The following is a 23,650-nucleotide window of genomic DNA, read 5'->3' as shown; positions in this document are numbered from 1 at the left end:
TAACTAATTCACCAGGTTCAAGTGTCTTAAAAATAACTTCACAAGAATATTTAAACTGTAAAGATTTCATATAAATGTACATCTTCTATCCACATAATGAATTTAGATTTGGGATTAAGGTCCTCAAGGTGTGAAGCCTCTAGGTTCAATTTGTTGGTCACTCATGAGGTTATTTGGCTTCTGTGCATCCTCTGCAGTATGGGGCATATACCTACAAACTAGGATGTTCTCCTGCATAAACACAATACAGCACAGTCAGAAAATTAACAAAGACAATGTTCCAATGCTTGGACCCCATTCAAGGTTTATAGATGTCCATATAACATCCTTTACCAGAGAGGGATCCAGTTCATGGTCTCAAACTGGATCCTTCTAGTGGACAATGGTTTGTTTCCTTTAGTGGCAGTGATACATAGAAGCCAAGATCTGAGTGCTTTGTGTGCTCATTGCTCTTGGAGTGTCACTGCTCCCAGGCAGGCCCTCTGTGTGGTCAGGACCCGGGATACACACAGGTACATACATAGATGTACATCCATGCATACATACATTTATAAACACATTTATCTCCATATTTCTATCTATGTGTTGGAGTCCATTAGTCCACACAGTCCCCCATGTCAGTTGTTGTAGTGACAAACCACACCAAGACTTATTGGCCTACACAACCGTTTCATTATGCTCCCAGACTTTGTCAGGAATTTGCATCAGCGTGGTGAGGATAGATGGTCTTTTCTCCACAATATCTGGGGCCCTACCTGGAAAGACCCTTGAGGTTGGGGATGGTTGGACTCAGAAAGTGACTCATTGGCTGAGGGCTCATGTCCCCTCTCCAGTCCTTGCACCTGGTGGTCAATGCTGGCTGTCAGCTGGGGCTGTCGGCTGGAACCTCTCCAGTCCTTGCACCTGGTGGTCAATGCTGGCTGTCAGCTGGGGCTGTCGGCTGGAATGCTTACACGTCCGTGGCCTCTCTGTGTGGTGAGGGCTTCCTGCAATCACGGTGGCTGGGCCCAGGAACGATGCCCAAGAGACAGGTCTAGCCCTGGAGAATGGCAGGTCATCACTCCTTCTGCATATCACTGTTCAAACAGTGGCAGAGCCCAGAGTCAGGGTTTGAAGTGGAGACAGTGCGACAGCACAGAGCGGTTGCAAACTCCAGATCTCGGGAAAGAATTTGGGAGCAGTGTTTGCAAAGCACCACAGGTTCATTCTCATCCCCCATCTCTGCTGCCACCTCCTCTCCCCACTGAGATCCGGGGTCCCACAAGGAGGCCCCCTCCCCCTGCTGCCTGCCTTATCCCACCTAGGACACCCCATCAGGTCTCCTGTCCCCGCAGAGGCTCTGACTCCCTGGGCCGGATCCTTTTTCATCCATGCCACCAGATAGATGATGGAGCCTTTCAGTATATAAATTACACCTTCAATTCTGAGAAGTTTCGTTGATTTTTTTTTTAATTTCTGTTTTTTCTGTTCTTGCTTTTAATATAATTCGTGTTATTCAGATGAAGACTCCCTTGGCCTTTCTCATACAGGTCTTGTCTTTTCTCTTTTTATTCCAGTAAGAGGACAGCCCTCAGAGCCTCCCCCTGAATCCATCTCTGTGGTTTAACATACGGCAGCTGACTTCTTACACAAAGTTGGGTGCCCACATTCTTGCTTGTACAGCAGCCCCTAGGGGCGAGTGGGAGACCGGACCCTCCTTCTACTTCTGACACCACCTTCTCTGTTCCCCCTCAAACCCAGGGTTCCTTCCTGAGGGAGCAGCTGGGGGGGGGGGGGAGGGGGCCTTGACCAGAGCCAGTCCCGGGGCTCCATCTGGAGGCCGGGGCTGGAAGTGCAGCTCTGCTCAGCGAGAGGCGGCTCTCCGCCACCTTCTAGCTTCCATTCTGCATTTTTTCCTTGCTTGTTTACTTGCTTTTCAAATCTGCCTTCTGGGAGATTTTCTTCACTGTATATTCCAGTTCCTTTACTGAGCTTTTCATTTCAGTAACCACATAATTTTCAAGGTAACAGTATCCTGTTTGTTTCATGGAATCATTTTCTCTCATCTCAGATTATGAGTGATGGATTTGGGGTGGTGTTTTTATGTTAGCTTTTGCTTTTCAGAATAATTTGTTTCTTCCTTGTCCATTATCTTTGTATTCACTTCTGTTACATTAGAGGCTTTTTCCTGTAAATATGGTGCTCCCTGCCCAATAGCTGCCACTTTAGCTGAGGCATTAAAACTGATCACGCATGGTACCCTCATTGGCAGAGCTGCCCATGTGGGCTTGGCCATGGAGCATCTCCCTGGGGAGTCTCACTAGGGAACCCTGAATTGGGGCCTTTTTTCTTGAGCAACTCAGGTTCTGTAGAGAACAGTCTTCATCTCTTGCCTGAAGGGAGCAGGTTTTCTAGGAGTTGAATATAGAAATAAAGTTAAGGAGGTGCTTGGGTGGCTGTCGGTGAAGCTTCTACCTTTGGCTCAGGTCATGATCTCAGGGTCCTGGGATCAAGCCCCACATCAGGCTACCTGCTCAGAGAGGACCCTGCCTCTCCTTCTGCCCCTCCTCCTCACTCATGCTCTCTCTTTAATAAATAAATAAAATCTTTAAAAAATAAAGTTAAGCCTTCATTTAGTTCTCCCACTTTATTTTTAGAGAGGTGGAGAGGAGGGGCAGAGGGAGAGAGAATCTCAAGCAGGTTCTGAGCCCAACACAGGGCTCAATCCCACAACCCTAAGATCATGACTTGAGTTGAAAATAAGAGTTGGAGCCTTCACCAGCTGAGCCACCCAGGTGCTCTTAGTCCCCCTCCCTTTTTAAAAGATGCTCCCCAAAACCACGGAGGTGTGCCCCCCCCCGTCCAGACACCCTTTATTCTATCCTCTCCAGTAATAGAAACTTCTAGTCTTCAGTGGGTTGAGGGAGGGTAGTTGCTTAGCTTCTCAGGGTTGGGCTGGGAATCCAGGGATTCAGTAGCTCCTTGAGCAGATTTTGGGCCAATCTCTGTGTTTATTGCCCTGCCTTACCCCCACTCAAAGGGGCTCAGAGCACAGGTGGGGGTCCTTCAGGGCTGCCTTCACTGCACAAGGGATCCTCCTCCGCCAGTGAGCCAGCATGATTAGGATTCGTCCTTCCAGTGGCCGCTTCCATCGCGTTTCCTCTTCAGGTTCTCTTTGAGTTTTTTTCCCATCTTTCTCCTTTGGAGAAAGTGGAATTAAATGGATTTCAGTCTGCCTTTTTTTTTTAAAAAATATTTTATTTATTTATTCATGAGAGACACAGAGAGAGAGAGGCAGAGACACAGGCAGAGGGAGAAGCAGGTTCCATGCAGGGAGCCTGACACAGGACTTGATCCCAGGTCTCCAGGATCACACCCTGGGCTGAAGGAGGCGCTAAACCTCTTGAGCCACCTGGGCTGCCCCAGTCTACCTTTTTTAACCAGAAGGCTCTCAGAACGTTTTTCATGCTGCTTTGTAAGAGCTCTTCCTAAAATGGAACGCATATGGCCTTGCCTTCCTGGTCTATGCAGTACACACGCCGTCTCACTGGCCCCAAGTTCAGCAGCGGGGGGACGCTCTCTCTGCCACCCTAAGTGGCCAGAGCCTGCGCTTCTCCTAGTTCCTGTGCGTCCTCACCGCCTGGTGGAGTTGTGTTTCAAAAGAATACCCTGGTGTGGCCTCCTTGCAAAGGAAGCCCCCACCCTACTCTCATCCTGGGTAGAAATCAGGGTTTTTACAAAATGTGTCCTCCTAGAGCAGGAGTCCACCAACTACTCCTGCAGCCTGGTCAGCCTGTTTCTGTGTGGCCCACAAGCTGAGATGGTTTTCATCATTTTAAATGGTTGGGAAAGAAAAGTCTATGTCATGACACATGAAAATTATGTAAAATTTGGGTTCCAGTGACTATAAATAGAGCATTTGGGAACATAGCCCCCACTCACTTGTTTATGCTTTATCTATGGCTGCTCTTGTGCCATGACGTCAGCATAGAGTGACCCCGACAGATTTTATAACCCACAAAGCTTGAAATATTTAGTGCTTGGCCCTTTAGAAGAAAGGTTTGCTGCCTGGCATCTTGGAGGATCAGGCCTTTCCTGTGGGCCTGTCAACTAAAGGCAGAGGGGGTCAATGTGATGACTCCTGTCTTGGCATTGATGGAAGTCAAATGGCAGGACCCATTGGGTCCTGGGGCCTTTGCTTGTCATGTGATTTTAATTTCTGGAAAATATACATAAGATCAGTGTTATGTTTTCTTCACCATTGGTCTGAGCACAGGTGGTTCCTTTGTAAAGGGGAGTGAGGTGCAGGTAGATATGTGTCTTTGGGGCCTCAGGCATCAGTAAATCTACTTTCCTCTTCTTGTAGGGCTGACAAGTCAACCCCGCTGATCAACAAAGGCCAGCCGAGAGGACCTGGTAATTATTTCCTTTGGACCTGGGGTTTACCGCTGCTTGTTCCATGGGGGCAGAGCGGGAGCCGTTTCCAGCCATGTTCAGCCCTATACCAGACCCAGCTGCCACTCCACCTTCCAGAGCCTCTGCCGCTCCTGCTCCTGGCCTGCTCTGTACTGTGTCCTGCATTCCTGTCACCCTCTGACGGGGCAGGGACCTAGAAATCTGTGGAGGGGCTGGCAGTATCTGTCCCACTCCATGACACTCACATGCCTTGCACACTTTACAGAGGCTGCACGAAGTCACAGGTTCTTGGGCCTTTGAGGGACTTTCCCCTCAATAGATCAGAAAATCTCCGGAAACCTGCCTTTCGGACATGATGCTGTGGCATTTATATTAATTGTGTATAACTCATGGCTTTATGACTGAGGGCATATTGTGAAGTTGATTCATTTTAACCCTAAAGCAGCAGATCTCTCTGGAACGGAAGTTCTGGGTCCTCTGTCCAACACTGGAGTCCTGCAGCCCCCAGCCCCCATGCCCAGGAAGTCACAGACAGTAAGTGGAAGAGCCCCTCCTTTCCTGCCCCCCTGGCTCTGGCCAGCAGTGATCAGGAGACTCCCCGAGGAAACAGGTCTTTCCCTCTTCCCCTGGCGGGCGGAAGGGAGGCTTCTTCCTGGATCTGGGTAGGACATAGCCGCAGAGCTCTCCAGCTGGTGGGCTCGGCCCCTCGGCACATGCACCCTAGGCACCAGGCAGCCTTACTCCTCGCTCTCTGCACTTTTCTCTGGGCCTCCTAGAAGTCCCCCAACCCCTGAGCTACACTGATCTACCCATCTTTACACCTGCCTGTGGGCTCCGGGGCCTGTGTTCAGGACCCCAGGACTAGCTGGAAACAAAGTGGCGCCATTCTCTGCCCCAGGAGCTGATGTGCCCCAGCAATGCTCACCTCTGACCCTTCTTCTTCTCTAATACAGACCAAGTTAAAGCCCAAGCGGGTCAAAGCTCTCTATAACTGTGTGGCTGACAACCCAGACGAGCTGACATTCTCTGAGGGGGATGTGATTATCGTGGATGGAGAGGAGGACCAAGAGTGGTGGGTGAGTCGGGGGCCTGGGCCCGGGATGTGTCTGGGAGGGGCGGAGGTGAATCCTTGCCCACCTGGCCTGAGAGCCCTGCTCCCAGGTAAGGCCCTCTGCCTGTGCAGCCTCAGGACCGCTGGCCGTGCTGCCCCTCAGCCGTCCCTTCCATGTATACTCATTTTTGTGTGGGCTTGATTTCTCCCTGCAGAGTGGGATTCTCCTACACGTGGGTGGGCAGACAACGTGGGCTGCAGTTTTCAGAATGCACTCAGGGTCTGGAGTGAGCTTTTGAGCTTAGAGGTGGTTCTGTCCTTCCCCACACTGCCTGTTGGTGGAGGGAGGCACACAGAAAGCTGACCCAGAGGGTGAAGTCCCTGAAACATCCAGGTGGGAGCTGGAATGGCATGAATGCGGTGTTTCACTTGATGACCCTAAGAATCCAGACTCAGTTCTTAGACTTGGTGACGTTGGGCAGCATGCTTATGTCACTAAGCCTTAGTCCCCTCAGCCCCACAGGGGAGATGGTACAGAAGGCCCCCAGTGAGAGGCTACTGCTAAAAATGAGGATGGTGGGCCTTGGCATGAGGCGCTAACATCCACAGTGTGAGGACCTGAACTTCCTCCCTGAGTGGCCCCAAGAGCTGAAGCAGGCCTGGCTTCCACACTTGTGTACAACCCGGCTTAGGGTGGGGCTCCAGCCTGCCAGCGGGCTTGGCCATCTGGAAAATACCTGTTTGTTTCCAGAACTGTGGAAATCGAGAAAGGTATAGCGAAGAAAGTAAATGCTGCCCAACATCTCAGCAGTTCTCCTAAATCTTAGCAATTATGTTACAGTGGTTTTTCTTTTAAACTTTCACTTACCTACATAATTTACATGGTTGAGATCATACTCGGTGTGTAATTTACCCAGACTCCAAATCAGTGAATCTGTTGAAACCTTTCATAAATGCTTGACTACATTTAAGTAGAGCCAACTCACATGTTTGCCACTTTCAGTGACTGTGCAACAACTTCTGACACTCAGTTTCTAAGGCAAGTGGGGGGGGGGGGGCAGTAACCAGATGACTGTCCTGACCACCACCACCCCAACACCCTGGGAAGCCAGGACCCTTACGCGTGCACGTCCAGGCAGATGCCTGACCCACTAACCTAGCGCTTCCTCACAGTTGACACGCATCACAGCTGACCCCTAAATGATGTGGATGTGAGCCACGTGGGTCCACTCACACAGAACTATTTTTTGATACGTGCAGTATAGTGCTTAAATGTATTTTTTCTTCCTTATGATTCTTTTTTTTTTAATTTTTTTAAGATTTATTTATTCATGAGAGAGACAGAGAGGCAGAGACACAGGGAGCCCAATGTGGGACTTGATCCCAGGACCCCAGGATCACGCCCTGGGCCAAAGGCAGATACTAAACTGCTGAGCCACCCAGGGATCCCTGTCTTCCTTATAATTTTCTTCACAGTTTTTCTGACTTTACTGGAAGAACACAGTACACACAATACAGGTAGCATACAAAATATGTGTTCACTTACTGTTTCTGTTATCTGTAGGGCTTCTGGTCAACAGTGGGCTATTTGTGGTTAAGATTTTGGGGAGTCAGAAGCTCTGCGTATGCAGATTTTCAACTGCAGGGGGTCGGGGATGGTACTTCTAACCCTCATGCATTCAAGGGTCAACTGTATTTGAAATGGGCATGAAGGAAAAAGAAAGAAAACAGTTTAGATGTCTTACCCAAGTAATTCTTTCTCAAATTCCTCTGAAAAAAAATTTTTTCCCAAATGCTATAATGTCCTTCAAAGTTGCTTTTGGAATTTCTATAACCACCTATAAACTTTGATTCTTTTCAGATTGGCCACATCGATGGAGATCCCAGTCGCAAAGGAGCATTTCCCGTATCATTTGTGCACTTTATTGCTGACTGAATTGCTACTGAACAAAAATACTTCTTTTAACAGTTATGTTCCTGTTTTGTTATTGGTACCAAAACTCTTGCCAGATGACCAGTTTCATGAAATGTATCGTGCGGTAGCCCACTTTCTCTAACGCCACTCTTCTGTTTTTACAAGCTCAAAGGCAACTTGTATGTGTAAATGAATTGTTTTTATAATTTGTGGTTTTCATGAAATAACTGCCATACTTTTTATTAGGAAAAACTGAATTTCCTAAAAGGTGAACTGAAAAGTTATTTTAACTAATCAAGATCGTCATTCTGCAGATTTAGCTAAACCTAAGTGTTTGAGTACTAGAAAGACATCTTCCAGCCTTTCCTCGGTCCGATTCTAGAGTCGGTGACCACTAGTGCAATTGTCTTTGGAAGTCAGTAAACTTGCTTTAGAAATAGCCCAGCCCCAGACTTTCTAGAAAAAAATGCTATCAGTTCACCTTAAAGACTTTCTTTTTTAAACATACATACATTTAATGATTTCCTTTGGAATCCACCCAAGGTTTAGTTAAAGCAACTTGGAAATTTACACCTTAGCATTGTACCTTCCAGCCCTAATTTGTGAGGTTGCAACTCTCATTGTATCCTGCATGTGCGTGTAGCCTGTTGTGAACAACCCTACCTAGCAAAACTACCCATGGTTTATATTACGGCATATGGTAATAGCTAATTCAGCTCCACGTTCTAGAAACCTGCATTTCCTGAATTTGGTTAAAAACTAAGGATGATGGATTGCAAAACAGTTCTTTAAACTAGTTGGTATGCTTTAGGTGTTTTGGAATTCACCTTCTCGACCCTCCTCCGTCGCCCAGCTAGCACGTTCACACACACTTGCTGTTTCCTATTGGGTGTACCACTGCCTTCCCTTCCCGGCTCCCGGGAATGTGTACTCAATTTAGTGTCTTGTATTTATATGCTATACCAACAGGAATGGTAGTTATATTGTCTTGAGATCGAATCTGTCCGTTTGTTTGTAATCAAGAGCATATCCGAAATCTGTAGGTCCCAGGTAATAAGATACTCCCAAATAAGATACTCCCGAATACTCCCGACAGATCGAATCTGTCCGTTTGTTTGTAATCAAGAGCATATCCTAAATCTGTAGGTCCCAGGTAATAAGATACTCCCGAACACACATCCCAGTTTCATGACCAAAGTCCATCATGTTATTCTTAAACTGAAGCTACTGGGGGTGGGGGGTTAGGTTGTGTGTGATAAATCAGAATTCATTAGTTTAATGAACTTGACTGTCATACCTCTCTTTAGTAATTGTGAGCATAAGATTCATAATAGGAATATTGGACATTTTGGCACTCTTTGAGAATAAATAGGCCTACAAGGCCCACTCGGATTTTTACCAGAAGTGAAGAGATAAGCTTAGGTCTGGGCTTGGAAAGCGAGGCAGCGATGCTTTCATCGCATGGTGACAATGGTACATTTGATTGGAGCAGCCCGTCTTTATTAGGCAGTTTTTTTTTTTTTAAATTGCATTGTACTTTGTGTTGCTATTATAAAGGAAAACAGAACAAACTGGAATGTTTTACGATGTTGTGTGGCAATGGCTTTTTGCCCTCCAAAGTTCCGGGTAAAAATGTGTTAGATCTGTAATTAAAGTTTTTGGGTTTTGTTTTTTTTTTTTAAAGCACTACATCTATTTTCACTAATTGTTCATTTCCGTTGTTTGAACCCTTCTTTTAGTTAATTCTCTCTAGATTTAAGAAAGTAAACAGATATATTTTGCACAGTGCACTTATGTATATTTTAACACAGTCCTCTTGCATCTGTGTCTTATAATTAGCCTTTTGACTACTTGGTGCCAGCTATCTAAGGAATTAAAGTTGATCCTCACCAACATTTAAACACCAGTCCCAAACTAATCTATCAGGTTCACTGGTACATAAATATCTAGGAAATATTTTTTCCAGTTGACAATTTGGTGGTGCTATTGTGCAGTAAATAATATTACTCTTGCCAGAGGAGAAATTATATTAACTTCCCTGCTAACATCCTTTCCTAGTAATTTGCTCTTTGCAAATTAAAAACCAACCGAGAGGAAGGAAAACATTGTAGATATCTATTTATATTTAAAGTTTACTTTTCATGAACTTAGCTGCAGGATTCTGGCATTGTGCATGCCATCTTCCATCAGATCTGACTTCTAGGGATGAGGACTCCAACATGTGCACAGACTCCTAGGTCCTGTGTGATCTGCTACGGGGTGGAGAGAATAATATGCAGCTTGGAATGCTATCTGAGATGTATGATACTCGATTCATTCACTTGATTACTTCGATCTAGTTGCAGCGCAACTGTATATATTGTATAACCTAAATCAATTCTTATTTTCGTTGTCTTTAATGCAGTGATTTATAACTAGAGCATGTTCAATAAGTTGATTCTTCCTGTTAACTAGTCATTTGAGACTGGAAAAAAAATAAAATACTTTTAAATGGACATAGTGTTATTTCTAATGTTTTTAATCCATAAGTACTGCATATTAAAGTGGCCCTTTAGAGAAACCCACTGGCCTACTGTACAGGAGATTCTCCCTATGCTATTCATACGCACGGTGATCTTTCCTCCCTGAACTCAGGTAAATACTTTGGCTTACTAGCATGCCACCCTGACAATACACTTTTAAAGTTTTGCTTTTTGTTTTGTTTTGTTTTTAAGATTTTATTTATGTATTCATGAGAGACAGAGAGGCAGAGACACAGGCAGAGGGAGAAGCAGGCCCCATGCAGGGAGCCTGACATGGGACTCGGTCCCGGGTCTCCAGGATCATGCCCTGGGCAGAAGGCAGCGCTAAACCATTGAGCCACCCGGGCTGCCCAAAGTTTTGCTTTTTGTGACCTGAGTTGGCAGCATTGCTGTTCCAAACCAGCAGCCCAAGCTCCCAGCCAGTGGGGCCATGAGCCTCACAATAGATGGTGTGCAACCTCCTCAGAAAGTCTTCTATGTTTCCCCACTGACTGCGTGCACGTCTGTGACACTTAGGTGTTGAGCTCAGTTGTGTTTAAAAGTGACAGATGAGGGGCGTCTGGGTGGCTCAGTCAGTTGGGCATTTGCATTCAGCTCAGGTCATGGTCCTGGGATCAAGTCCTATATGAGGCTCTCTGCTCAGCGGGGGGGGCCTGCTTATCCTCCCTCTGCCTGCCACTCCCCCTGCTTGTGTGCATGTGCATGCTCACTCACTTGCTCTCTGTCAAATAAAATCTTAAAAAAAAAAAAAAGTGATAGATGGGTACCTGAGTGGCTCAGTCAGTGAAGCATCTGCCTTCAGCTCAGGCTGTGATCCCGGGGTCCTAGGATGGAATCCTACATGCGGCTCCCTGCACGGCAGGGAGTCTGTTTTTCCCTCTCCCTTCCACCCCACCCTGCTCACTCACTCACTCTAATAAAACTTTAAAAACAAGAGTAATAAATAAAAGTAACAGATGAGGTTTCTTTTTTAGTCCCAGAAAGTAGACAACCTCATTGAGAGTTAACTGTAATAAGACACATTTTAATAGAAAAGCAAATGATCAATACTTTCTACATTGCATCTCTTCAGAAAACCTAGAGCAAGGGATCACTTTCTATTTCCACAACAGTTCAACACTCCAGACCGGAAGCCACTGCACGTCTGCATGGAGCCAGCTTTCACTGGAGGGCAGGATTCAGGGTTTCTCAGATGTTAATACAGAGTCAAAAGCGGTGGATAAAACTTTGCAGATGGCTTGTGCTTGTTCCTATGTGAAGTAAAAAACACAGTAAGAGACTTCATCGCTCTCTTCCTGAATTAATGTGACCAAACAGGTATGACTCTGACCCTCCTAACACCTCTCCTGACCCTGCACCCGGGCAACCCTCTCAACCCTCTCTGGTCTCGAGGCCTCTTGCGGAGCTCGTACTATTACTCCCCAAACTTCACGAGTGCTCAATACACTTTGCCGCCCCCCCAAAAAAAAACAAAATTTGGGGCACCTGTGTAGCTCAGTGATTGAGCGTCTGCCTTGGGCTCAGGTCGTGATCCCAGAGTCCTGGGATCAAATCCCGTTTCAGGTTCCCCACAGGGAGCCTGCTTCTCCCTCTGTGTCTCTGCCTCTCTCTGTGTCTCCCATGAGTAAGTAAATAAAATATTAAAAAAGTAAAAAATTTAAAAACCTACACACCAACAGTTTTGGGAAGCCCAGGACACATCACCTCCCTTGGGCCCCTTCCAGCGCACCTGTGGAGAAGCAGGTGCGTGGTAACCTGTAGGAACTCGGCCCTTGGGAAGGAGTGTGACAAGTCAGTGAGATAACACGTACAGAGCAGGAGGCGCTATACCACGTCTCCTCACCTGCTCTGTGGCTGCCCTGACCTGGAGATCATGGCCCAGGTGAGGCCCAACCCTGGCCAAATAGGTGACGGCCTGCGGCAGGTCCGAACCGCTGGCTGACCCAGGGCCTGACGGTCACCCACACTCTGCCAGGCATCAGATGCTAGTGGACAGCACCTCTTCTAGACCGGAAGTCTCCTCTGCTTTTACCACCTCGCCTGATGAGTGAGACTAAAAACCAAACAACTAAAAAAAATAAAATAAATAAAATAAATAAAATAAAAACCAAACAACTTTAAACCTCACCAGGCTGTTGCACTGATAAACCCAGAGGCTGTATTCCTCATTGCTTGCGTCTGTGGTCTTCAGCGCCAACAAACTCTTTCCTGCCCCCAGACCATCGTCGTAACACACCATCCGGATGATTAAATACAGAGCATGCCGATGTAAGACATCCTGCCCAAGTCGGGAGAAAGAAAGACCGTGACTGTTTTAACATGTTGACATTTTCTGTGCAGGATCTACTATGTGAGGCTTTCATCAGAGCCAATCTACGGAGCTGACTGAAAATAGTTGGATAGGTCTTTCCCCCAAAGGGAAATTCTAGAATGCTGAGTTATGGGGCAGTTATCCTTCAGGGTTAGCCCTTCCCACTTAAAATTCCACAAAGACAGGAGGAAGATCCAAGTTCACAATCCTGCTCTCTGTGCCCAGTTTCCAAGCTGACAGCTGCTCTGCACTGGCATGGGGTCCTACACTGAAACCACACTAGGGGCCAGCAGCAGGGGTGCTGGCCAGGGCCCCACGATACAGAAGCAAACGGAGGCCTCTATTCATTCACCCCAAGAAATCGGTCATTTTTTTAAGACCAGCTGCCAGGAATGTTTACCAACCAACAGTTCTGCAAACAAACAGAACAAGTGGGCTCTCAGCAGGCTGACTCCCAAGTACCTGAAACCCACTTTTTCCCTAACAAATTCTATTACTTACATACTGATCCGATGTTGATACTTTTATACCATACTTGGAAACTCCCATAATAAATTCTTCCTCCAGGGGAACGAAAGGCAGCTTTCCGTCTTGCTTTAAAGCAAAAATAAAAAAATAAAAAAAAAGCAAAAATAAATTACATGAGCTCCGTTAAAAATTACATCACATTCCTTAAGTCTGATTAGTCCAGTTTAGTATCTAGCCATCCCAAACCCAAACCCTTTCAAGAATGTGGGGTACTCGACAGCCTGGCAAAAACTGTTCTTCAAATGAGCAGAAGAGGAATTGTCACTAGGGTTTTGTTTTGTTTTCAGGTCCATAGACCTGAGCAAAATTCACTTCCATCTGTCTCAATGTTAGCCCTAACTGCAAACTGCCTCACACAATCCCAGTGAGGTTTAAATATCTACATAAGAAAAAAAGGAATCTTTTAATAAAAAAAAAAAAGGCAGCCTGGGTGGCTCAGCAGTTTAGCGCCGCCTTCAGTCTAGGGCATGATCCCGGAGAACCTCCCCACCCCAAGACCCGGGATCGAGTCCCACGTTGGGCTCCCTTCATGGAGCCTGCTTCTCCCTCTGCCTGTGTCTCTGCCTCTCTCTCTCTCTCTGTGTCTCTATGAATGAATGAATGAATGAATGAATCTTAAAAAAAAAAGAAAAATAAAGGTATTTAGGTTTTAAAGTGCTCAGAGCTTATGCTGATGTCAGCACAGGAAACCATCAGGAAGCGGAGCAGCGGGGAATACTGTTTGCAGCCATTTTACATCCTACCCAGATGCCAGGTATGTCTGGTTGCCCCACATCCCGGGGCCGTGAGCAAATGATATGTGAAGGTTTCCTTAGCAGATTGCCCACTTTTTTCCCCAAAGTCAGAATATGGCCTGCCTTGTCTAATGCACAGTACGTAAGATAGGGCCATCAGTAGATGTTCCGTCCTGTAAATCTTAGCCTGGAAACATCTGCCTACGTTACAGAAATTCTGGTAAAGAAGCTATGCCTGCATGCCTTGATTCGGGGGTCCTCAAATGACTACCAGGATTTCTCACAGTAGGTAGGGTTCAAGCATTCCAAGAATCCAAAGATGCAACAATACTAACGCTCTTAGCAAGAAGGGAATTTTGACAAGCCCACAGTCTACGGTGACCTGAGAAACTGAGCAGTCCCGAACGGGATGAAAACAATCCTAGTGCACTTCGGGGGGGAAACATTAGCAATCTTTCAGTGCAATACTTAGGTGAGGTGTTTCTTGCACACTGTCTGGAATGATTGGTGCCAAACCAACTGGGATACTGTCTAAGTCCAGACTCCCAAGTGGTCTCTGTGGAACGCACATGCAATTGGCTGATTCCCTCAGGACAGACTTCCTTTGCTTTTGTGAGGGCAGGGAGCATGGTATTTAGTGATCCTGTTCTCCATGATTTACCAGACCAAACAGCCTGAAGAGTAACCAGCGCTCTAGGAACTGATAAAGGAATCTTTCCAGGGTGGTAATATCCCTTTGCTAATAAACACAAAGACCTGCAATCTCATTTTCTGGAACTCAGGAAGCAATTTCCCATCTTATGGTTTATGCACTTCCACACTGGCGAGGGTACAGATCTTTGCTTTGTCTCCGTTTTTATTCTTAGTTTTCCTTCATGGTTATTTTCTTTTTAATCTTCTTGACTGGGATATGTTTATGAAGCTCACCTCACCTTAATGCTTGTTGCTAACAGGGTGTGAGGGAATTGACAGGTCAACAGCACTCTGAGGCAGATTAAAGAGCGGTGACTAGTTCAATGGAAATTCAGTAAGGCTCCCAATATATTAAAAAAACAAACAAACAAAAAAAAAAACTATGGTGTATAACCCATCCCTGCACTCAGCTCCTCATTTGAACAAGGAAGTTAGCTCCCAAAAAAAGTGAAAAGTGCTATTTTTGAAGAGAAGAACTCTGCTCTCTCTGGGACTCAGTCTCTAGGCACCTCGAACCACCTATGATCACAGTGCTCAGTCAATATTTTAACAGTGGAACATCTTTCCCTAGAGCCATGAACTTATTCTCTAGAACATTTTAATTTTTTTTTTTTACCTGTGCAACATCTATATAATTTATCAGGTCTAGAGGCCCTTCAAGACTTTTTCCTTCAGAGAATTTCAGTTTCTCAATGGCACCAACATATTTTATTCGAAATTCCGCGCAGGTCTCTGAATTGTTGTTGCTTTGTCCTAAAGGTGAAAGAAAAGTCGTAAGGGTAAAACTTCAAAAGAAATATCTGCGTTACAACATGTCCTCAATTCCTTTGCAAATAAAAAACAGGCTGTATCAACAGAACTTAACTTTCATGAAAATAAAAACATTTTAATGCAAGATTACTTGAAGGAACAGGAAAGAACTTGGAATTTAACCTCTTCCTCAGTGACTCGCAATATACTAAATGTATAAAAATCTCAATAAGAATAAATTAAGACACAGGAAAAAAAAAGAATTTTGACTAGATAATGATCGGGTACCTTTACAATATATTAAGATATTAAAGCTTTTTTTGGTTTCTTCTCCCTCTTTCACCATGTTCACTATTCACTTGTTTTCCTGACTCAGCAAACCTAGTCTACGTCTACCAGTCAAAAAAATAAAGCAAATCTTTTTTTTTTTTTCATGCAGATGGAATGATGCCTGACAGGAAATCCTTTAACATGACCAGATGTTGGGTTACATGGCGGAGGGCAAGGGGCTGGAGAACTGGGCCAGGGCCCCGCTGCCAGAGCGCATTACGGTATCTGCCACATTGAGGGAATGTAGCGGGTGGTTACTTTTGGGTAATGCTTATGTAAAGAAAGATGCCCACATTTTTAATATTTTAAGGCATCTGGAAGCAAAAATAATAGACCTTAGCTACTATATTCTCTTGTACATCATGTGGGGATTCTCTTCATCCCCCTCCTCCCTCATCCTCACTCTTCACAGACTGACTAGTCTGTGGTCCCGAAGGGACAAGTGGAAAGACTGCACACAGGAAAATGAGTATGTTTTTATATTTCTAGTTAGACACCAGCTGTTTATTGCCCTGGGTCAGAAGTCACTTTTTGATTTCTGAGGAGCTACGTATTTCCGGTGGCTTCGTGAACGTTTCCGAGGGCCTGTGACGGATGCTACCCGCAATCACCAGGTGCTTCTGAGTTCTGCTAGCTGGGGAATCTCTGGGCCCGCGGCTCCACCCCTTCACTCGGCAAGAGGCTCCTCCTACACCCCACGAACGAACAACGTAGTGCCAACGTATTTCACACTCGGCCACCGCACATCCTAAGAAGCTGTTCAGAAACATCTCAATTGTTACCATGATGTTTTCCACGCAGTCTCACTCGAGAGCCGTTCAGAGCAGGCTGCCCACAGGCACTAGCAAACCACCAAGGCGGCGGCTTTCACCAACCGCTTCACACCAACCCACGTCCCACCAGACCCGGAGCCCTTCCGAAGCTCTTGCCCGACACAGTGGAGAAAACCCCCTGGTATGCGAGAATTTATTGCGCTGCTCTGGTCAAGCTATGTGAACACTAGCTAAGAGCCTTAACCAAAGTCCAACCCTTCTCTGTACCTGAGCTTTTGGTAGAATCCGTATCGAGGCTGGCCACAGTGCTGGATCGCGAAAGCCCCCCAAGGCTGGAATCTACAGACTGAGAAATAACCAACAAAAATGTAAACTGAATTAGCACTGTCTTCTCTCAAATTCTCTAGCAAACACTCAAACCACTTATTTATGAGAGCGGCGTCAACACGTACAAGAGCAGAGAAATGGCTCTGGCAGATACTAGGCCAGGACAGATTATCTTCTAAAGTCAAATTCTATGGCAAACTCCAGAAAAGAGGAAATCCCAGCTGCCCTCCCCTGAACACGACATCAGGTAAATGCGGTGTGGATGGTCCCAGGGTAAACCAAGGCTACTACCCCTGCCTCCCTGTAAGCCGCCCAGTATTTCGGTTGTATGTGAAAATCAGCACCTCGCTTTCACATGACTCCCCCTGAACCTTGTGCAGAAAGCAGGCAGGGAGTATGGTTCTATACAGTAAAACAAGCGGCATGAAGTGGTTTCCCCAAGGGGAACACCAAGGAAATGGCCCCGACCTCTGCCCCAGGCCTCCGGCCCCCTTCCCCACGCCTCTGTGGAGGCCAACCAGCACCCGGCCCACACGGTCACACTCAGGCCCACTGGCAGACCAGGGCACGGTCAGCGGTGTGACTTGCAAAGGAAAACCAACAAAATTGTTAAGCAAAACACGAAGAACCATACACGTTAGCGTAGTATGTTCTCCAGAATTGTACTCTCCAGATATGCTTCCTTTCTTCAGAAATGACCTTCTGTGAATGCCTCTAATTCAAAACATTAGTCTTTGTACCTCAAATCAAAATCAGACTTTAAAAGTGCAACGGACTCAGATTTTTTCAATGTTCAAGAAGTGAATCAAGGGGAATGCAAAAATGGCACAGGTTTTAAATATGTTTTTTCCTTTTTCTGTAACCTGTACTTCTTAGAGTATGATGTGAAATGAGAAGAGTGCTGTACGCACAGAGACGTTCCCCATGATGCTTTGTGCGGTACCGAACCCTGGAAATTCTGTACATATCCAACGGGCGAGGGGAAGGGAGCTGGAATTGAGATGTTGTTACAAACTGAGATTGACATATGGGATGAGCACAAGCCCCGAAGAGCGTAACAGACTGAGCTTCTGTGCTCCATACTACTCCCCACGCTGGACACCATCAGTGCCCAGTGAGCCTCTCTCTGAACCAGGAGAACAGGAAGGGGACACTGTCTGGTTTTTTCCACATTCAGAATAGACAACAAACAAAGCTTACATCAACCTAAAACATAATGGTCATGACTTGGCTTCCAGCCCACAGGGCGGTCACAGCACCCCCAAGGTAAGGCCCTCACTCACAGGTGAACCCAAGGCTTGAAGCTAGCATCTCAAGCCATCAGCAAGTTGCCTTAGGACTCCGAAAATCTACTCCGCCAGCAGGAGTCCTCAGGTCTCCCTTTATCCATTCTCTGATCTAGAAGACCAGAGGTGGGCCTGATCAGTTTCCCAGGCTGAGGTCTTCATGCAAGGGCCCGAAAGCTAATAGCAGGGAGGTTCCTGACTGGCTTCAGCTCAAAAACCTTAGGGAAAACTCAGTTTCCCCCACTCTGAGGCAAGATTCCTAAAATGTCAAATTTCTGTGCTCCTGGCGAGGAGCATCCCAGCTCAGTGAAACGTGACAGTCATGTGTGTCTTCACTGACCAATGTGTGTGACTCAGTCTGGTGGCCACAGGCCAGAGGGGTGCATCTCCCAGCAGGAGGGCACCTCCTCTGTGTTGTGCCATCGGCTCCTCCCCTGCCTCACCACATCCTGGCATTGCACCCACTCGTCTTTTAGAACAGGGAGCTCACAGGGTGGAAAATGTAGGAGTAAAACTGTGAGAACCACCGACTGGGTCCAGGGATGAGGATGTAGGACGCTGCGGACACTTTGTAGTCGTGTGCTCCGTTTTTCTAGAGTCCTAAACATGGCATCTGCCTCCCAACTCACTATTAAGAGAATTATAGTCATGAGCACACACCGCAAACCCAATTCAAGAATTCAAGAGCTCCAGCCCCTGAATGGCCTGGAATTTTGATCACGTCAAAAATTTTAAAAATCAGTGTTTCAGTGAGACCATTCATATGTCCTGGCCCATCTAGGTTCATGAGGAATCTTAGAAAATTTCCAGAACAAAATAAAATTAAATCAGGCACAGAATGTGTCTCTAGTGCAAAAAATAAGTGTCACACACCTAGTCTGAAGAATTATCAACAGGGCTGCCATGCTTAGTATCCTTTATGCAGAATCAGTCAAGAGAAACAAAACACTCGCTGCTTTATGGCTCTGCTCCTATTTCCATCCCCCTACCTTGCTCTTAGTACTGATTTCACTACTTTGGGAACTGCTACTACTGTGTCGTTTTTTGCCTTTCCGAAACATTTTTCACCATAGCTTGATCCAAAGGAGCTGCCCTAGAAGAACAAATGGTGGTTAGTTACAGCAAGAAAAACAACTTTAAATCATTTTATGCATAACAGGAATAAAAATCATCCATTCCTTCCCGCTCCAAGATGTATTCCTTCTACAGGAAGCAGAAATATTTTCCTTTGGATACTATTGTTTCATTCCTTCTTTCTCTTTAAAGCTGAAAAATCTGGGATGCCTGGTGGCTCAGCGGTTTAGCGTCTGCCTTTGGCCCAGGGCGTGGTCCTGGAGTCCTGGGATTGAGTCCTGCATCAGGCTCCCTGCATGGAGCCTGCTTCTCCCTCTACCTGTGTCTCTGCCTCTCTCTCTCTCCATCTCTCATGAATAAAGAAATAAAAAAATCTTTAAAAAAATAAAAATAAAAAATAAAGCTGAAAAATCTAACCCAATGATCCAAAAAGACTGAACCCTTCTTATCATACCCAGGGGTGTGAAAGGCATGGTTCTCGGGAGTAACAGACACACGTCATCTACTTCTCAAAATACTCAAGTGCCTTGCTTCTCTTGAATCAATTCAAGACATTAGTAAAACAGGTTGCATGTTAATTTACCAACTGAGATACTGAGATTCTGTTGCCATCTCAGGTTGACATTCTGTGACTGGGAGGGCTTGGAACAGAAGACACAGAGATACCTCTCAGAACTGTGGATTTTTCTCAACATCTTGAGCTATCCTGAAGTATAAATTGACCTAAAAACATGCCCAGGTGCCAGCTCTCCCATAAAGCCAGGGAAGGAGGTGACCTCCAGAGTCAGTCTGACATGTATCTTTTTTTTAAGTAATAATTGATGCCCTGGAAACAAAATTTATCCTTGCCCGTTTCATAGGAGCACATCTATTATACTTGAAGAAATATTGACTAACCTGCAGAACATATCATAGTTCAAATGCTTCCAAATACATCGTGTCACTTTTATCATAACAACAACCTGGGGACACATTCATTTGCTCCAGAAGGGTTTCTAGCCTGTGCTGCATATTATGCTGGGGGCTTATAGAAGGGAGATTATAATCTGCATTTATAGATGAGGGGACTGTGACCCGTCTTTCAGGAGGCGTTATGAATAAGATGGCCTAGCAAATTTTTACCAAAGATTGGATCCTACAGAGGGAGCAAGGCAATGTACTTACGTAGAACAAATACTACTTTATTGTCTTCAAAGGCCTCACAGATGGCAGTGTGCGCAGAGAGCTTCCTCTCATTCTGACACGGTCAGTTCTTTTCAGAAAAACAAGGTACCTGATGAAGGAAGAAGAATGGGTAAATCATGGGGTGGTCACTAAATGTCCCCGCTCTCATAAGAAGTTTCTCCCACTCTAACTGGAGACCCCACTCTCAGTCCACTCACCATGGTCTGGCCTTAGGCCATTTGCCCAAGACTAACTCCCAAGCCCAAGCTTTTTCATAGAATTTATTTTTATGTTTTTGCTTAATTTGTGGAAGAGCAAGAAAATCTGATTTGTTCACTCATTCTTGAGTATCCAGTGAGCACCTTCTAGGTGCTGGAGATACATCAGTGAATGAGACAGATAAAGCCCCTAACCTGACCTCACAGAGCCCGTTTTCAGAGGAACAAGAAAGACTGACAAGAAAACCAAATACAAAAGCGTTGTTAGAAACAACTGATATGAGGGAAACAAAAGCAAGTTCAGAATAAGCAGGTTCAACATTTGCAACTGATGGAAGGAAGGGTGAGCATTTTAGACAGAAAAAGATGCTCTGAGGAAGTGAACAATAAGGAGACCTGAAGAAGGAAGAGCGGGCAGCCATGGGAATGTGGAGGAAAAGCTTTCTGGCAGAGACTAGGGCAAGTGCAAAGGTCCTGAGGGCACATGCCTGCTGCAAGGAACAGCAAGGGGCCAATGTGGCTTTCATGGGAGCAGGAAGGAGGGACAGGGACAGACAAGGAGAAAGATCCATGGGACGCCTTGCAAACCACAACAAAAGGCTGGGGTTTATTTTGGGTTTAACAAAAGACTTGAGGGGACGTTAAGAAGTAGTTAAGTGATAGGATCAGACTTGTTTTAGAAAGACGACTGGCTGCGGGTAGAGAACTAGCTGCAGAGGATACAAGTAAAAAGAGGGAGACGAATTAGCAGGCTATACTGGGGTTCATTTGCTGCCATGGACCACCGAGCCTTCACGGGATGCTTTTCAATCAGAACAAGATGGCAAGAGAGCCTTATTCCCAGGTCTACACAAACTGCAATCTCTGATGGGTCAAAATATTGGTGTGTAGCTTATTTAATAACATTATATCTTAAGTATGCACATATATATACACACACACATATATAGGCACATTTTGATATATATATATATATATATATATATATATATATATATACACACACACACATATAACAATTTTAAATACAATTTTAAAATAAAATTTGAATCCGTTGCTCGTGAAATCCTGAAGCATCCCTTCAAATCCCTGGAATATGGGTCAGGCACCTGGGGAGCTCGGTGGCTGAGCATTTGCCTTTGGCTCAGGGCATGACCCCCAGGATCCTGGGATCAAGTCCCATATCAGGCTCCCTCCAGGGAGCCTGATTCTCCCTCTGCTTATGTCTCTGCTTCTCTCTCTGTATCTCTCATGAATAAATAAACAAAATCTTTCCAAAAAAAATCCCTGGAATACTAGAAAGCTCTGAAAATCACCCCATTGGTACTATCATGCCTTTGCAACTCCTTAAGACTTTCTATCACCAATCTAGGAGCTGGGGAGGGAAAGGCATTTATTAAAGTCTCTGATATCTGCTTTTTTTTTTAAGATTTTATTTATTTATTTGACAGAGAGAGCACAAGCAGGGGGAGCGGCACGCAGAGGGAGAGTGAGAAGCAGGCTCCTCGCTGAGCAGGGAGCCGGATGTGGGGCTCCATCCCAGGACCCTAGGATCATGACCTGGGCTGAGGGCAGATGCTTAACTGTCTGAGCCACCCGGGCACCCCTCTGCTGCTATTTTGATGCATGCTCTTAAGGAAATCATTCTTGTCTCTAAATTATTCATGCACTAAAATGAGGTCAAAGATACCGATTGTCACTTGTATGTTCCAAACTTGACAAATGCAAAAATGCCTGAAGCAAACCCTTCATCTTCCTTCCTTTCCATATCTGCTCCACCCCTCACGTCTGCCTTTCAGTAAATTGTATTATTTCTGGTAGAAACCAGGAAATCCTCAACTGACATGTCCTCCAGGCCCCACATCCAAGAAAATACTAATATCTGCTGAATATGCCACCAGAAGAGTTCTCTCATCCATACATGCCATCGCTAGACTTTTGCTGTATGTAAATGCTTTTTCATCAGCTGATGAAAGCAGTGGATCCTCAACCCATAACAATGCACAGATACACAAAGTTGGGCCTGCCTATAAGGAATCCACGTCCGTCCCAACAGGACTCCTCACCATTTTAAATCTACTACCAAGCCCCAGCTAGGATGATTTCTTTAAAACTCAAATTTGACGCCATTAACATCCTTAAAATCTTTCACTGGCTCGTCAAAGTGAGAGACTGAAGTCAAAGCTCTCTGCCAGGGCATGCAAGGTCCTGCATGTCGGGGGGCTCCTATCTACCTCTGTAGTCTCATCTTCCACATCCAGCTTCACACAGTAATCCGTAAAGAACACGAGGCTTCTCCAAGGTTCTCAGCATGCACTCTACTCCGCTCCTGCCATGCTGTCTGCGTGCCCTTACACCTTTTATTCATTCAGCTAACTTTACTCACCTCTCAAGACTCAGTCCAGGCTGCTTCTTTACCAGAAAGCCTGGGCTGGACCTCTCCAGGTTGGGCTAAGGGCCCATGCTCCGCAGCCTGAGCATAAACCTTGATCGCAGCATCCGCCTACTTAGAACCACCTCCCCCGGAGCTCCTCAAAGACAGGGCTAGGTCCTGCATCTCGGTGCACCCAATGCCTGGCACGGGCTGGCAGAGGGCATGCTTAATGAACCAAAGAACCTTCCGGGAAGATGACATCCAAGAACCCTCCTGTCCTGAACACCTGCCGTGCGCCGTCCAGTGCCGGGTGCTGTGTGTGCCTGCAACCCGCGCTAGAGACCAGCAAGGCTGCAGTATTACAGCCCCTTTCAAAGGAAGAAGCCACAACTCGAGGGGACTCGGCTGAGGCCGCGGGGCTAATCACGGGTGGGGCCGAGGTCGGAACCCGAGACAGCCGGGCCCACGCTCTCCCCAGACCGCACCGGGCCTCCCGCGCCTGTCGCGCGGCTGAGCGGCGCCTGCCAGGTGCAGGTGCAGGTGCGCACGGCGACAGCGGACCCGACACCGGCGCCCCCCGCCCGGCGCGGTGGGGGAGGGGCGGCAGGGGGACACCCCCGCGGGGGCCGGCGCGGAGGGGCGGTGCTCCTCTCCGCCCCAGAAAGCAGAGCCCGACTCGCGAAGCCGCCCCGCGGCAGACGGGACCGATGCACCCCGACACCTGTCGTCACGGGCGCTGCAGTCCCAGCCCGAGCTGGGGTCGGGCACCGGGGCGGGGACGGGGGCACCGCATCCTCCCACAGGCCCCGGCCCGCTCCTCGGCCCCGCCGCCCGCCCCGCGCCGCCTCCGGGCCCGGGTCCCCGACCCCGGGAGGACGGGACCCCGCGGCCCCCGCCGCCCCACCCATCCGCCCCACCGCGGGCCTTCCCGCCAACGCCGCCCCAGCTCCCGCGTTCCCGGCCAGGCTCAGCCCGGGTTCGGCCACGGCTCGGCTCTCACCTCGCAGCCGCCGGCCCGCCCCTGGGGCCGCCTGCGACCCAGGTCAGACCCCCACCGCCCCGGGAACCGACGCCGGGGCAGCCACTCCAGTTCTAATCCAGCGCCAGCTTTTCCGGCGCCCCCGGCCCCGCCCGCCGAGCCCCGCCTCCGAGACACCGCGCAGGCGCACACGTGACCCCGCCCCCGGTTTCCGGACTCCGCTGGG

At 47.0% G+C, this 23,650-nt stretch overlaps 2 protein-coding genes and 2 long non-coding RNA genes across 12 annotated transcripts in view; 2 read left to right on the top strand and 2 right to left on the bottom strand.

Moving 5' to 3' along the window:
- ASAP2 (ArfGAP with SH3 domain, ankyrin repeat and PH domain 2) overlaps positions 1-9,856 on the top strand; it is a 173,475-nt gene extending 163,619 nt beyond the window's left edge. For 6 of the 8 annotated variants that reach the window (XM_077844174.1, XM_077844169.1, XM_077844177.1 and 3 more), the window contains 4 exons: positions 4,346-4,395; positions 4,838-4,929; positions 5,349-5,471; positions 7,308-9,856. In XM_077844174.1, coding sequence (XP_077700300.1) covers positions 4,346-4,395; positions 4,838-4,929; positions 5,349-5,471; positions 7,308-7,382 — 340 coding nt within the window. In that variant the 3' untranslated portion in view covers positions 7,383-9,856. The remainder of the gene's footprint in view (positions 1-4,345; positions 4,396-4,837; positions 4,930-5,348; positions 5,472-7,307) is intronic. The other 2 variants (XM_077844175.1, XM_077844170.1) reach the window with 1 other exon arrangement.
- LOC144281287 (uncharacterized) lies at positions 235-8,825 on the bottom strand. The gene is made up of 3 exons (XR_013349825.1): positions 6,993-8,825; positions 904-1,076; positions 235-842 (listed from the first exon to the last, which is right to left on the bottom strand). It is a non-coding gene; the product is annotated as an uncharacterized LOC144281287 (long non-coding RNA).
- A 1,030-nt stretch (positions 9,857-10,886) lies between the features above and the next one.
- On the bottom strand, positions 10,887-23,604 carry ITGB1BP1 (integrin subunit beta 1 binding protein 1). 2 transcript variants are annotated; one of them, XM_077844194.1, is made up of 8 exons: positions 23,446-23,604; positions 19,854-19,962; positions 18,605-18,708; positions 16,270-16,348; positions 14,766-14,902; positions 12,696-12,788; positions 12,012-12,161; positions 10,887-11,133 (listed from the first exon to the last, which is right to left on the bottom strand). In XM_077844194.1, exons 3-8 carry the CDS (start codon positions 18,674-18,676, stop codon positions 11,062-11,064), a joined length of 603 nt encoding a protein of 200 aa, XP_077700320.1. In that variant the 5' UTR covers positions 18,677-18,708; positions 19,854-19,962; positions 23,446-23,604; the 3' UTR covers positions 10,887-11,061. The 2 variants fall into 2 exon arrangements, with proteins under 2 accessions (XP_077700320.1, XP_077700321.1); XM_077844195.1 differs by lacking the exon at positions 23,446-23,604 and adding an exon at positions 22,458-22,476.
- Positions 14,132-17,130, top strand: LOC144281289 (uncharacterized). The gene is made up of 2 exons (XR_013349827.1): positions 14,132-15,450; positions 15,719-17,130. It is a non-coding gene; the product is annotated as an uncharacterized LOC144281289 (long non-coding RNA).
- Positions 23,605-23,650: the final 46 nt, after the last annotated feature.

Source organism: Canis aureus, chromosome 12 (genome assembly GCF_053574225.1).
Source record: "Canis aureus isolate CA01 chromosome 12, VMU_Caureus_v.1.0, whole genome shotgun sequence".
In the NCBI taxonomy this organism is placed as follows: domain Eukaryota; kingdom Metazoa; phylum Chordata; class Mammalia; order Carnivora; family Canidae; genus Canis; species Canis aureus.
Note: the sequence above shows the minus strand (reverse complement) of the source record. Positions and strands in the feature narration are given on the sequence as shown.

Bases quoted from the DNA above. Each gene is read 5' to 3' on its own strand.
- ITGB1BP1 (XM_077844194.1), bottom strand. From the start codon at position 18,676: ATGTTTCGGAAAGGCAAAAAACGACACAGTAGTAGCAGTTCCCAAAGT. The intron at 12,162-12,695 runs GTAAGTAATAGA...CGACTTGGGCAG, and splicing joins TATCAACATCGGATCAGTAT to GATGTCTTACATCGGCATGC. The intron at 11,134-12,011 runs GTGAGGTTTAAA...TACTTCACATAG, and splicing joins TTTATCAGTGCAACAGCCTG to GAACAAGCACAAGCCATCTG.